This window comes from Sander vitreus, chromosome 19 (genome assembly GCF_031162955.1).
Source record: "Sander vitreus isolate 19-12246 chromosome 19, sanVit1, whole genome shotgun sequence".
Classification (NCBI taxonomy): domain Eukaryota; kingdom Metazoa; phylum Chordata; class Actinopteri; order Perciformes; family Percidae; genus Sander; species Sander vitreus.
Window position 1 is genome coordinate 1,840,307 of NC_135873.1, and position 14,111 is coordinate 1,854,417.

The following is a 14,111-nucleotide window of genomic DNA, read 5'->3' on the forward strand; positions in this document are numbered from 1 at the left end:
CTGCCTGCTTGCCTGTGTGCGCGCGCGTTATCTTTCTGTGGTTTCCTGTAACATGGAGTTCTGAGCTCTGATTTCCTGTCTGTTAGCTACCCAGACAAGAAGTGGGGACGTAATACTTCCAATAAACTGCCACGATTCATCATTAGCTCTCATCACTCAAAACACACACACACACACACACACACACACACACACACGCATGCACGCACGCACGTACGCACACACACACACACACACACACACACACACACACACACACACCAGAGGAACGTGATGCGAATAATTGGGGACAACTATCATCATTTCCATTTGGTTTTAGTCAAAACTAGGAACCAAAGATATTGAGATGTTCTTTCCAGATGAAAGGAAACAGAAACAATGACTATTTTAGAAGTGACTCATTCATTTCCAGAGACTGACCACTGGACAAGAACCAGGAATAGAAAAACATGTCTACAGCCATCAACAAGCCAACATGCTCAATATTAGTGCTAACTTGCTGATGCTTAGCAGGTAGACATATAAGGTTTACCATGTTCACTATCTGAATTTGGCATGTCATAGCATGCTAACATTTCGTAATTAGCACTAAATATAGTAGGCCTACAGCTGAGGCATGGGCAGATCAAAAGTTTTGCAGGTAGTTGGTCATAAACCAAAATATTGGACCAAATTCTACCTGATGATGGTGCTAGATATCAAGTTAAGGGATCAACAGAGTTATTAAGATTTATCTGGAGGGCAACATGATCGTCTTTAAAATATTTAATGACAATACGTCCAATAGTTGTGGAAACATTTCACTCAAAAGCACAAATGTGAACCTCGTGCAGACTTTAAGGATCAGTTACCAAAGTCATGAGATTTGTTCAACAGAATGAAGCATGTAATCATTCAACAAAATGTGGAGATCTAGCAGTATGGTTGTCAGGTGGTCCACACTGAAATATCTCAACAAATATTTAATGGATTGCCATGACATTTTGACCAGAAATTCATGGTTCCCTGAGGAGGTTTTTCTGACTTTGGTGATCCCCCCTGACCTTTCTTTTAGCACCACCAGCAAGTCAAATGTTTCACTTATCCTGTAAAATATGTTGCTTCTATTTGATGGATTCGTACAAAATCTGGCGCAGGATTCCACAGTACCCAAACCATGAATCCTCCTGGCTTTTAGGCTAATTATTCTTTTAATTTTAATTGTTTTCTGAAAAGACTTGAAAGTGCATGGTTTTTCTCAACAGTAAGAAAGATCAAGTCAAGAAAACAATAAGATGTGTCTATAGTTCAGAAACAAAAACACAACCAAGAAATCTTGACTGACGCTAGCCAAAAATCATTAGTGGTACACAAACTTGATGCAGTCCCTCCACTGCATGTATTCTTAATGTTCACACACCCAAATTATTTTTCTCCATACACACACAGAGAATGGTTGTTTGCTTTCCTGTTTTCCACAAAGTCGACACCCAATTTGAGAACACACACACACACACACACACACACACACACACACACACACACACATACGCGCACAACAATCTTTCACAAATAGGCTACCTACGTAGGTGTACCTCCGTTCTTGGAAGATATCTTAAAAAAACACCTCCACCCTTCCACAGAGGAGTCAAGAGGGTACTTTATATTTGTGTGTGTGTGTGTGTGTGTGTGTGTGTGTGTGTGTGTGCATGTGTGTGTGCGTGTGTGTGTGTGTGTGTGTGTGTGTGTGTGTGTGTGTGCGTCCAGATTGGGTATCTGAGCTTGCATCTCAGAGACAGGAAGTGGCACAGCATTAACTTCCTAGTTGGTTCAGCTTGGCACAGTTTCTGTCGTGAGCCGAGAATAGACCACAGGGCTGTGAAATACGTGTGGGGAAGCTAAGTTTAGACATGGGCTTTGTGTGTAAGTGGTTGTGTGTGTGTGTGTGTGTGTGTGTGTGTGTGTGTGTGTGTGTGTGTGTGTGTGTGTGTGTGTGTGTGTGTTGATGTATCTGTGGTCTGTTCAAAAGGTAAAAAATAAGAAGTTTCTTGGCGGGTTTCCACTTTTAAAAGTTTCTTTCTGTATATTTAAAGAACAGGATTAGAAAGCACATGTCTCAGAGTATAAATATGTTGGTTCCCAAAACTATAATCTCTGCCTACATCTCAAATTTTATTTATTTTGTCAATGAATGGATGTTTTTTTTTCCCCTACTTGGAAACTACAGAGCCAATCCGAGCCTTTGTTGGGACTGCATCTCATGAAATATCAAACAGTAACTAACCACTCCTGACAATGTTTGCTGACCTCAAAGTGCTCTACCTTGTTGCGGTGATGTAAAAGTGTACTCGGGGGGGGGCAGTACACTATGACATCACTGTTGGGTGTGGTCAAAAGTGCAACAGAGTGAACGGCGAAACGTTGCATTTCAGCCTGGTGTTAACTTATTTCAATGCTGTTTTCTTATAAAGAATCAATTCTTGAAGATAACTTCAGAATTACTGAGCAGGTTTCCATCCACCTGTTTTCTGCAAATTATACATTTTCATGTATTTTTTTTCTTTAATAAGTATCCAGTATACCAGCTGTGATGCCACGTCCTGATACAGGTGAACAATAAACTCTGTGGAGAAAACCTTGTTTTCCAATTATTAATCTATTTTCCAATAACAGGACACCTTTTGTGCGTTATCACTTATTTAACAACTCAAATTTTTTTGAGTTTTTTTTGAAAAATCTTAGGGACTAATACGAGACATATGTATGTATGTATGTGTGCGTCCAGGATATACTTAGCACAGGACCCGGGTGAAGTAGCAAAGCTGCCAGTTTTTATTTCTGGTTTTGATGGAGAACAACACTTATTGTTCCAATAACAACACCTTGGGTGGAAATCCTGCCTTCAGCACACAAAACACAAGCACATGTTCTCCCATATACACACGCTGCATGACCTACACCTGCCGACGCATGGCCACAAACACCGAAAGGGTAAAAATATGACAATCATGACATCTCTCCCGTTCTCTGCTCTATCCTGCTTATTCATTTCAGACAATCTAGACACCATTGTTGCCCAGTCCCTGCCATAAACCACTCTAATAAGCCATAAGCTTAGATCAAGCCTTGTCCCTGAGTCTTGTCTTTGCATCTGAAACGGAAATTGTTGCTAAAAATGACACACAAATGCTATTGCAGTTTTGGACAAAGTTCCTTCCTTTCACCCACTGAAAGTTTGTCAGAAAATATTTTGGATTGCAATAATCAAAGCAAAGTCTATCCCACCCTCTATGTTGATTATAAAAAAAAACCTTTGGATCGGTATTTCACTTTTGATAGAAACTAAAGTAAAATAAAAATGTATTTACAATATTTATTTGCACAAAATTCTAATTGGAAAGATTTCTCGATCAAACAAACATACACATTCTCTCTCGGTCTTTTCTCTCTCCTCCCACAGCTTCCTTGCCTTTTATTATACCATCTGTAATTTCTATAAATGGACATGGTATGTGTTTTCTGGAGGGGAGGAAAATCTCTCTCTTGCTGTGATTTACATTCCTTAAATTGTTGCAACCCAGAAACACTTGACATTACCTTCCCATTAGACTTATATTGCTGCCAAAGACAATAACAAATAATGCCAGTTTTATAATCTGCAGACCACCCTAAACATTTCAAATCTAATCTGCATTACAGTATGAACATCTTATATTCAATTTAATTCATAATGATGAACTCTAACATAAAAATGCTGTGGCCGCGTTGTCTCAGTGGTAGAGCAGGTGCACATATACTGAGAGGTTCATGCCTCGACGCAGAGGTCCAGTGTTTGAAACCAACCTTTTGCAATTTCCTGCATGTCTTCCTCCTCTCTCTCCCCTTTCTCACCTAGCTGTCCTATCAAAATAAAGGCGGAAAAGCCCCAAAAAATAATCTTAAAAAAAGAAAAAAAATGCTATTCCTTGTATTCATTACGTTAATGATAAAAAACAGAATCATATAATAGTCTATAATAACATAAAGCTAAAGGATGCCGAATGAGTATGTTTATGTTTGATACTTTAACTACACTTTGCTGATAATACTTCTGCACTTTTACTTAAACTGACATTGTGTAATGTTTTGAGTTGATTCTTAGCAAAAACCCCTTTGTTCTTTCACAAATATGTTCTCATTCATGTGTAATTACTTCCACCAATCAAACTAATCAAAGTATTCTCGTATGCGTAGAATCTGACATTTAGAATCATTCAGAATACATACGAGGAAGTCGCTCGAATGACTTCCGCCATGTTGCGCCTCCATCTTTAAAATACATTAGCCAAAGAGGGACATAACCTCCACCATTCGCGCAGTGGCACCGTGATGTATGCCAGGGGGAGATTACTCGCCAGGGAAGCGAAAAAGAGAACGCGACAGGCAAAGCAACGAGACCAAAGTTAATATTTGAGTGACTAGAACAGCTGCGTGTAAATGATGGAGATACTAAGAGATCATTTCGGGTTCGGCCACCGTAGGAGTTAGAACGCACTCGGAATGGGAAGGGCTAGAAAGTAATATTCAGTTGGTTGTTATATACAATTTTACCGCTAGATGGGTTAGAATTCTACTTTTCTTTAAGTAAAATGATCTGAGTACTTCTTCCACCACTGCATGTGCGTGTGTGTGTGATGGCACCAGGAAACAGTGTCAGGACAAAGGCAGGAAGTTAACAGCAGAGCTCACCTCATTAAGGAGGCAGACACTGACTCGTGGAAAGTGCAACAAACAAAAAACTGATTGGAAAAAAACAGAGCAGGTAGCCAAGTCACCTTCCCCTAGGGTGAATGGGTTCTCCTAAATGCTGAAGTTTAGGAAGGGACAGATGTATCTGGCACCCATCATTTAGATTATCAAGTCGTAGCAACACTGCACAGATGGTATGGAAGCAGCGTTTATTTGAGTGACTTCAGTGATTATTGGACTAGGCTACTTTTATCGTGTTTTAACATGTCTATTGATTGTCTGTGTTTGTAAAAAATATGTGTCAAGATGGATGCCTTTTCTTACTGCAAACCAAACCAAATCTACATATAGGTACAAATAAAGTGACCTAACTTAATCTTAAAAAACACAGGCTATACAGGGTTATGACTGTGCTCCACTAGGAAGTTTACAGCTTGTCTCATAGCAACTCCGGCCCTCAGATATTCAGTCAACTGTTGCAACAGGAAACACCCACCCAGATTCCTTCAACTTAGATGCTGTTTCCGCAGATTTGTCAAAATACGGTTTTATATCATAGATTGTTTTAAATGTTTCTCTGGACAAATAGTGAGGAGAATTACATTTTCAACTTTAAGTCACAAAAATGAAGGCTTGAGAATAGAGCTGCACGTGAGTGCTGCTAGACTTACTTGAGAGTTAACTGAAAAAAACAAGTCTGCTAAAATGCTTTAACAAAAATATTTAAAAAAAAGCTTCAGGCATATGAAGATTTGACTTCCCCTCAATGACCTAAAACTTGGCTTGACAACAGGCTTGACTTAGCCTAGTCTTAAAATACTTAGTGCTCATATTATGCTCATTGTCAGGTTCATAATTGTATTTAGAGGTTGTACCAGAATAGGTTTATGTGGTTTAATTTTCAAAAAAACACCATATTTTTGTTGTGCTGCACATTACTGCAGCTCCTCTTTTCACCCTGTGTGTTGAGCTCTCTGTTTTAGCTACAGAGTGAGACATCTCACTTCTGTTCCATCTTTGTTGGGAGTCGCACATGTGCAGTAGCTAGGTAAGGACTACTAGCCAGTCAGAAGCGGAGTATGAGGGCGTGCCATGCCGTGCCATGCCAGCTAGGTGAGCATTATAACGTGTGTTACAAAGTGACGCACGTTCATCACGGAAGTAAAGGCTGGACTACAATAGAGCTGTTTGGAGCAGTTTGTGAACAGTGTTTTCTGTTGGAGATGGTAAGTCCCTTTGGGGTGGACTTTGGGCTTTTTCACTTAGTAAATCTATAACGTGCACAAAAAAGATATACAACACAATAAAAGAAAGGGAAAAAGCAAAAAAGCATAATATGAGCACTTTAAGACTTCAGACTACCCCCAAAAGACACTCTCTTCTGTACCTGTTGTGAGTCCCAATGTTGTTCGAGTTCACACTTAACAAGAGCGTTCTTAAAGTTGAGTTCACACAGATTAAAATGAACTCACATTCATGCGTATGAATTTGCCAGTTGTACTAGCAACACCGGTGTTGTGTAGAAGTCTGTACCCCCGTTGGATAGTGTTTCCTGTCCTGTCTCCTGTTAAAATCACAGACATACAGTCTATGGTTAAAATGCATTGTGCTCCCTTTGTGGTTAGGGTTAGGGATATGTTATGTTTCAGGGTTAGGAAAAGGGAAACACATATCGCCGGGGGAACAGTCTTCGACACACTCACGTTCACGTTCAAGTTCATTAGTTGCAAACGAAAATGTCCAATTCACCGTTGACCAAAAGCATGAGAGCATTCAATGAACGTCTTTTAGCACTTTCATGCACAACACTAGTGAGTTCTACACTTAACATTTGGACTTTAAAGGTATACTATAGAGCAGTATTTTTCTGCATCATCTTACTACCGATCCCCTGAATCTCCCATGATTCTCTTACCTCTGAATGTGACACTAGCCAGAGGGTCAGAGTGTCTCAGGTTGTTGGCTCGCTGAAGAACGCAACGTAACATGGCTGTGAGCTCAGCAGAGTTTCTGAAACTTGTGAGGCTCAAAGAAGGAATTTGCTTCGGCGTACTGACAGGTGATTCAGTTCAACTGGTAAGAAGGGATCCAGGGCCGGAGGAATGGTTGCTTACATGACCCTGGTTTGATGATGTATAATGACCGCCAAAACTAACAAGCCAAAGACCAACTGTTAGCAAAAAGAAAAGGTGTAGAAAAAAGCCCTTCTTAGTGAAAAAAAGGATTGTGCTCCAAGAGAAAAAGATATCCACAGCTTGAAATGAGTGAAACTAAGTCTTCCACAAAGTCAAATTAAATTTGAGGGTTTTTAAAAAAAAAAAAGATTGTCAGTAAAATAAAAGTCCCAGCATCGCAAAAAAAAACATGTTGAAACGCAAATTATCCAAAGACGATTTTCCAGCTACAACTACAAAATAAAAGCTCTTTCCCCAAGGATAGTCGTGTCTTCACAAAGCCGGCTTCTTTCTCTTTCTGACTCTCTCGAACACACTCGTCGGGAAAGAGGGCAACGAGCAAGCACACACACACACACACACACACACACACACACCTCACATCCAGAGGAAATCTCAACATTTCCTGTTCTCTTTTCCTCTCTTGTCTCCTGGTTGTTTCCCTATCTCACCCACATCTTTGCCAGTACATTCTCTACAACCCTGCACCACTCGCTGTCCTTATAAATTTAGTTCAATCTGGTGTTGACAGTCAACTGTCAAAGCCTCTCAAACCCAGTGCAGCCAAAATAATCTTGTGGGGGAAGAGGTAAAACTGTTGTACATCTGTAATTGGCTTTAAAACTTTAAAGGAGGATTTTATGTCCTCAGGGATGCAGGATCACACACTCAACTTCAACATCAAATCAAAGGACTCTCAGGGTCACTTGGTCAAAATTGTCCTTTAGGTCAGGTTGCCTGTAGCCTGACGTCGTCATACTCAGATTCTAGTCAGACTGTGAGTCTGATGCTGCTCCATTGGGCTGTGATTATGGGGCGTGTTTCAACCGAACCAGGAAAGAAAATGCCTCTGCACTCAATTGGATAGACCTACAACCAATCAGAGCAACGGATAGACCTACAACCAATCAGAGCACCCCATCTTCTTAGCAACCATCGGGGCCAGCTGGTAAATTAAACTTTTGCCGAATCCCGTAGGAAGGACGGCAAAAACATCTTTCCGATCGACAAATGCCTTGATCGCGGATCTCTGTTCCTCTTTTAAAATGAATGCGCTGTTGATATCTTCTATAACAGACGCGATGGCGGAATCTACACATCTCAATTCTCCAGCGGCAGCCATCTTTGTTGTAAACAAATTCAACCCAAGCGCTCTTTGGTGACGTGGTTGATTACGTTACTGTTGATCATCTGTCCATCATCGTATGAAGCCCGCCCTGGCAATTTGATTGGTCCAAACAGCTCTGGATCGAGCATAGCTGCTCCACAACGGATCAAGTCCAGATCAAGATCAAGTCGGGAACTTCCCGACCTCAAATGTTGTGGGCGGGGCTAAGTTCGGCTGGCATCCAGGCAAGGTTGCCTGGTCATTCAAGAAGAAATCCAAAAGGTTTTCTTTTAAACTTTGAAACATCTAAATAAACTATAACTCTCAAGGCCAATCATTTTCAAAAACCAGTCGTGGAAGAAGTATTCAGATCTTTTACTTAAATATAAGTGCTAATACCACACAGTAAAAATACTCCACTACAAGCCAATGTCCTACTTCCAAAACTTTATGCAATACAATGTTCCTTGTCAGTTTTTTCCTGTTATATCTGATGTTTCTGGATCAATATTCCTGTTGCATTAATGTGTGTGTTTCATTTTACTGCTGTAGATGTTTAAGGTTGTGCTCATTTGAAACTCTTTTATATACTGTTGGGTATAATCTACAGCAACACATCATATTTTATTTGCATCATCATATGTTTGTAGCGCCGCTGTCCTGTGAGAACCACGTATCCCTAAAAAGTTTTAAAACTTTTCATGGTGTCAGTAAAACAGCCCTGTTTTCAGCTTTGTGATGATGCATTTTCCAGCTGATCCAAGAGGCGTTTTAAAGACTTCATTTAGCTTAAGAAAGGAGGAGAATCTTCTCAACACATAAAGGAACACGTCATCCTTCAGTTTATCACAAACATTCAACATCAACACATCTGGAGATACATGGTTTTCACTGGACGGGGAGGGGATGAAAAACTGTTATCTGAAAAGTAACTAAAGCTGACGGATGATTTTAAGAAACTTTAACTGATCGTCTCTACTCTTATTTGAAAAAATGTAAAATAAATCAAAATCAGGAGCCAGTGGGGAGGCGGCATTAAGTTCACACAGATGTGTGAAAGACAACATGTCTACAGAGCGCCACCTGCAGACAGAAAGGGTTTATAAGTTGTAACCCACATTTGGGGTTGCCAGGTTTGAAAAATGTCTTGTGCCGGTGTTTGTCCTTTCTGTTTGGTAATAAAGCAGTTATAAATGTTGGTAATCTAACAATAAGTTGTTGATGAATGGATTGTGGTCCAGATTCACTGCAGCCTATTTCTGGAAGGTATGGTCCAATCAGTCAAAAGGGTTTTTTCACAATTGTGGCAACTCAATAGTAGTTGTTATGCAATTTCAGAATTAATGTTCTAGTCAGAACAAAGGCAGAAAACATTTAGAAAAATTACATATTTCATTTTTTAATTTGAGAGATCTTTAATCTTTTCAGATCTTTCTTCTTCTTCTTCCAATGTAATAAACTCTGAGTGGAAGACATGATGCAGCAGTTTTTAAGAGCAGACGCAGCTTAGCGTTCAGCAGACGATTTCAAACTGATTAAATATCAGATATCAGCCAGAAGAGAAGAGAGGCTGCAGATCATATTGAGCTGCTCTGTGATGCTGCCATATAAGCACAATGACAAACTGTGATTTGTCCTGATATATAACATAACGGAGTCTGCAGAAGAAAAGAAACACATCCGCTTTTGTGTGTGTGTGTGTGTGTGTGTGTGTGTGTGTAGACACACTGCAGGCGCTGCCCTATATTACACAAGGAAACTTTTGTGCAGCAAAACAGCAAGTGTCATGAGTTCATGACACACTTGCAGTTATTAGAAAACTCAACTCTGCTTCTTCGTTACACACAGGTGGTGCTCTACTGTTGTACTCTACCGTATTGTACTGTAGTCTACCTGAAATAATGCAGAACAGTCACAAAGAGAGATGAAAAAGTGAAAGAGAGGGAGATAAAGACAGACAGATGGCGATATATGTTACATTCCTCCAGCTCCTCTGTTTCCCCCCATCATCACATCTTTCCACCTCTCTTTCTTCTCTCTCCCTCGCCGCCCCACCCCAAAACAGACTGGAAGTCATGACAGACGACTGGTGGAGACTTTCCAATAATAACCTCAGCTGTTAGAGAGAGGAGGTGGGGTTTAGTGCTTGGATCAATAGTGTGCCAGGCCTACACAAACACATACACACTATTTGCACATGAACTTATTCCCTTTTACCCAAATCTCTCTATTCTTTCTCCCATGATGTCTTAATATCTCTCTCTCTCTGCTCCCCCCCCACACACACACACACACACACACACACAGCATCCCTACCTTCATAGGTGACGGTGCAGTAGGCATCACTGACGTCGTCGTCCGGCGTTTGCAGACGCTCTGCACAGAGAATAAACACACGCAGCATGGCTCTCACACACACACACACACACACACACACACACACAGAAGAGCTGTGTCAAATCCCACCAAAAGATACTGTGATGTCCATATATGGGCGTTAGTATATCCAAATGATATCCTTAAAATGGGAGAGAGAGAAAAAAAGACGAGAGACACAGAGGACGAATAGCGACTGAGAGACCAGAGCTGCAGCTCTCAGCTGTCTCGCTTGCCCCCCTTACTTTCTCTCTATCTCACACACACACTGCAAGCATGGTGCACTGGCTGACTCATGCACACACACACACACACACACACACACACACACACACACACACACACACACACACACACACACACACACACACACACACACTGTCCTTTCAATCACAACTGGTTTAAAGGGCCAGTAACACACACAGTGGCCTTTATTTTCGTGTCACACATGCCTGCACACAATCCAAACTCTTCCAACTAAACCAACACACGTGGGGAGCTCTTTCTCTCTCTCTCACACACACACACACACACACACACACACACACACACACACAAAGGGTAAGTGTGTCAGTAAAAATGTGCTTGTTGATGCAGATTTGTTGCAGCGAGGGAGAATGACGACAATGACACAAGACAAGAGGGTGTAGTGTTATTTAAAAACGGGGTTTTAGGGGGAAATATGAATGAATGAATCACATGTTTGAAAACACATTAGCAGTGAGAGCTGACTAAGGACGGTGTGACACCCTGATGGTGGAAATTTAGCTTGGTTTCTAAAAGGACAGTAAGTTTAGACAGTCAACTCAACGGCCCCTGTCTCATAACTGACTGCAAAACACATCAACATGATGGACTGATGACACCTAATAAATAAAAAGGTTAAACTCAAGCAGTTAGGACAAGTGAATCAGGATAATGTAGGTTATGAGATAGAAAATGTCGTTGATTTTGATGTAAAAAAAAATAATCCAAAAATCTCCAAATCAGTGTTTGATTCTGTGGACTGCAAGGGTCACTGAAACCTTTAAGAACCTGCAAACACAATGAAATCTGGAGTTTTAGACGCTTTTTGTGACTGAGCGTTTCACATGACTAAAGTTGTTTTTTTTTGGTGGGGGTCTGAGCCAGTTTATTGACTGGAAAAAACCTGAAACATTGACTTTCATATTGTCTTTTTTTCACACTGAACATAAAAATTGAAATCAAAATGAGGAGATAATAATCATAATAATAATCTGATATGTTCCGATGAGATATGTCGTTCATGTTCAGTAATGGGGGCCGACTTGTGAGCAGACATTGGGGGGGGGGATTCCTGTTGCTCCTCTATTTATAGTCCGACCCACTGGGCTTCAGTCGTGTCATCTATATATTTAGGCAGGGTGTGTGTCAGTGCTTACGGGAAGTATGCTAACTTCAGGAGTTGCTGTGGGAGGGGGAGATAAAATAAGGTGGACCCGATTGCCTGATTCATATTTTCACTTTTGAATGCTTCCACTCTCACACACATTTATTTATTAAACCTTTATTTCAAATAATTACTGATATCTTGTTAGATATGTTTTAAGCAAATGGTTGAAGTTGGATCTAAATGACACTGCCTGCATTACAACAGCGTCTATTATCGTATCAATTAGGGGCATTGATCCTATAAATGCTCCTGTCTCCGGAGAGGCCGGTGTAATCCAATTTCCTCTCAAATGACTTCAGAGCTGATGGAAGATGCATTAAGGAAAGAAACCTACAGCTCTGAAAAACAAGAGTAGTACTGTGTTCTTCAACTCTTACTGTGCTTGTCCCAACCTGCTCCTATATCCAGTTACTTACCTTGCTACACACTGAGGGCACACACAAATGCTATTGTTAGTTATATTAGACTCAGAAATGTAAAGGCCCAATGTGCAATCCAAATGTAATCATTTCACACACACTTCTCCTGTATGAGTCAAACAGTGTCAATGTCCTCCCTACGTGTTAATGGATAATGGTATGTAGATTGACAGCCAGCCAAACTCCATTTAATAATGACGTGAGTCAGGAAGTTAGAATCCACACAAACATCAGTTGCAATAAACTCTGAAACTTAAAAATGCTATTTGTTCCTTGATTGCCAAAAAATGATATATTTAGTGTAACCTAAAGGATAGTAGAAGTGTTATTTTAATGTAATTCATTTATTTATGGTAGAATTATGTTCACCATAAAAAATAACAAAGCCATAAAAAAAAGTTATCATCACCTTTTTTTTTTAAACAACTATATGATGCATTAATGTGTTCATCACTTTAATGTTGCAGCTGGTAAAGATGTATAAAGTACTTGAAAGCAATACTTGAGTAAAAGTACAAGTATGTTACCAGAAAATTACTTTGGTAGAAGTTAAAGTCTCCTTCAGAATAATACTTAAGTAAAAGTCTTAAAGTATCTGATATTTACTGTACTTAAGTATCAAAAGTAATTTTCTGATATTAAATGTACTTAATTATTAGAAGTAAAAGTAAAGGTAAAAAAACTTTGATTATGAACTTTATGGCCAAAGGTGTGTAATGTCATCTTCCTCACCACTGTCGTTGAGGTGGTCATCGTCTGTTACCATGGCGGCAGAGCCTGCACCAGGTGCTTCCATGACACTATCAGTCATTATGCTTCCTCCTCCTCTTCTTTAGTTTTGGCCTATGGTTGTTGTTTTTTTGCCGCTTGGTAACAAACAGGCATCAGGTCACCAAAATGGAGCGTGCATTAACTTGGCAATTTAGGAGCAAAGATTTGCCAAAACTGTTTTTTTCCAGTGTAACCAATTTCTTCTGATGTTATTTTGTAGTAACGAGTAACTAAGATGCTGAGTAAAAGTATACATTTTATTTATGAAATGTAGTGGAGTAAAAGTATACATTTTATTTATGAAATGTAGTGGAGTAAAAGTATACATTTTATTTATGAAATGTAGTGGAGTAAAAGTATACATTTTATTTATGAAATGTAGTGGAGTAAAAGTAAAAGTTTCTGGAAATATAAATAAAGTATAGATACGTGAAAATTCTATTTAAGTACAGTAGTGAAGTATTTGTACTTTGTTACATTACAACACTGAATTCATACTTCTGCAAAATGTACTGTGGAAGATGAGTTGTCCCTGGCTGACCTTTTTAACTGAAATCCTGTAACAAGGAGAGCTTAGTTAGTTTTCAGATGACAGTTTTTCCAGTAAAAACAATCTATCCCTAGATGTGTTGATGTTTAATATTTGTGATAAACTAAAGGATGTGTTGTGATGTGAAGTGTTATGTTTATATTTTTTATTTAACCTTTATTTAACCAGGTAGGCCGTTGAGAACATCTCATTTGCAACGGAGACCTGGCCAAGACAAGCGTAGGTGTGCAAGACAAACAAAGTTCACATTCAATACAGTACAAGAACACAGAATACAATATGCTACATAAAGTGCAGAATAAGTGGCCAATTACAAATGCCGGCACGTAGTGAGGTGCAAGTAAGTCGATGGATATGCAATATACATGAACAGAGAGTCTATATCACTGCTGAGATGGTGTAAAGAGTTGATGGTGTAAAGAGTCATTAAACAGTTAGTCTAGTGGTCTAGTTAGTGAGGTAGATCAGTTAAATGTCAAGTTATATGACAAGAACTTCCTCCTTCTTCTTAAGCTAAATACAGTCTTTAAAAAGCCTCTTGGATCAGCTGGAAAATGCATCGTCACAAAGCTGAAAACAGGGCTGTTTTTCT

The 14,111-nt window shown here is 39.7% G+C and overlaps 1 protein-coding gene across 8 annotated transcripts in view; it reads right to left on the reverse strand.

The window, feature by feature from the left end:
* The window catches only part of dysf (dysferlin, limb girdle muscular dystrophy 2B (autosomal recessive)), a 115,748-nt gene extending 105,316 nt beyond the window's left edge, over window positions 1–10,432 (reverse strand). For 6 of the 8 annotated variants that reach the window (XM_078276217.1, XM_078276213.1, XM_078276218.1 and 3 more), the window contains exon 1: window positions 6,623–7,197. In XM_078276217.1, coding sequence (XP_078132343.1) covers window positions 6,623–6,695 — 73 coding nt within the window. In that variant the 5' untranslated portion in view covers window positions 6,696–7,197. Of the gene's footprint in view, window positions 1–6,622; window positions 7,198–10,305 lie in introns of those variants that run through there. The other 2 variants (XM_078276215.1, XM_078276211.1) reach the window with 2 other exon arrangements.
* Between the last annotated feature and the right edge of the window lie 3,679 nt (window positions 10,433–14,111).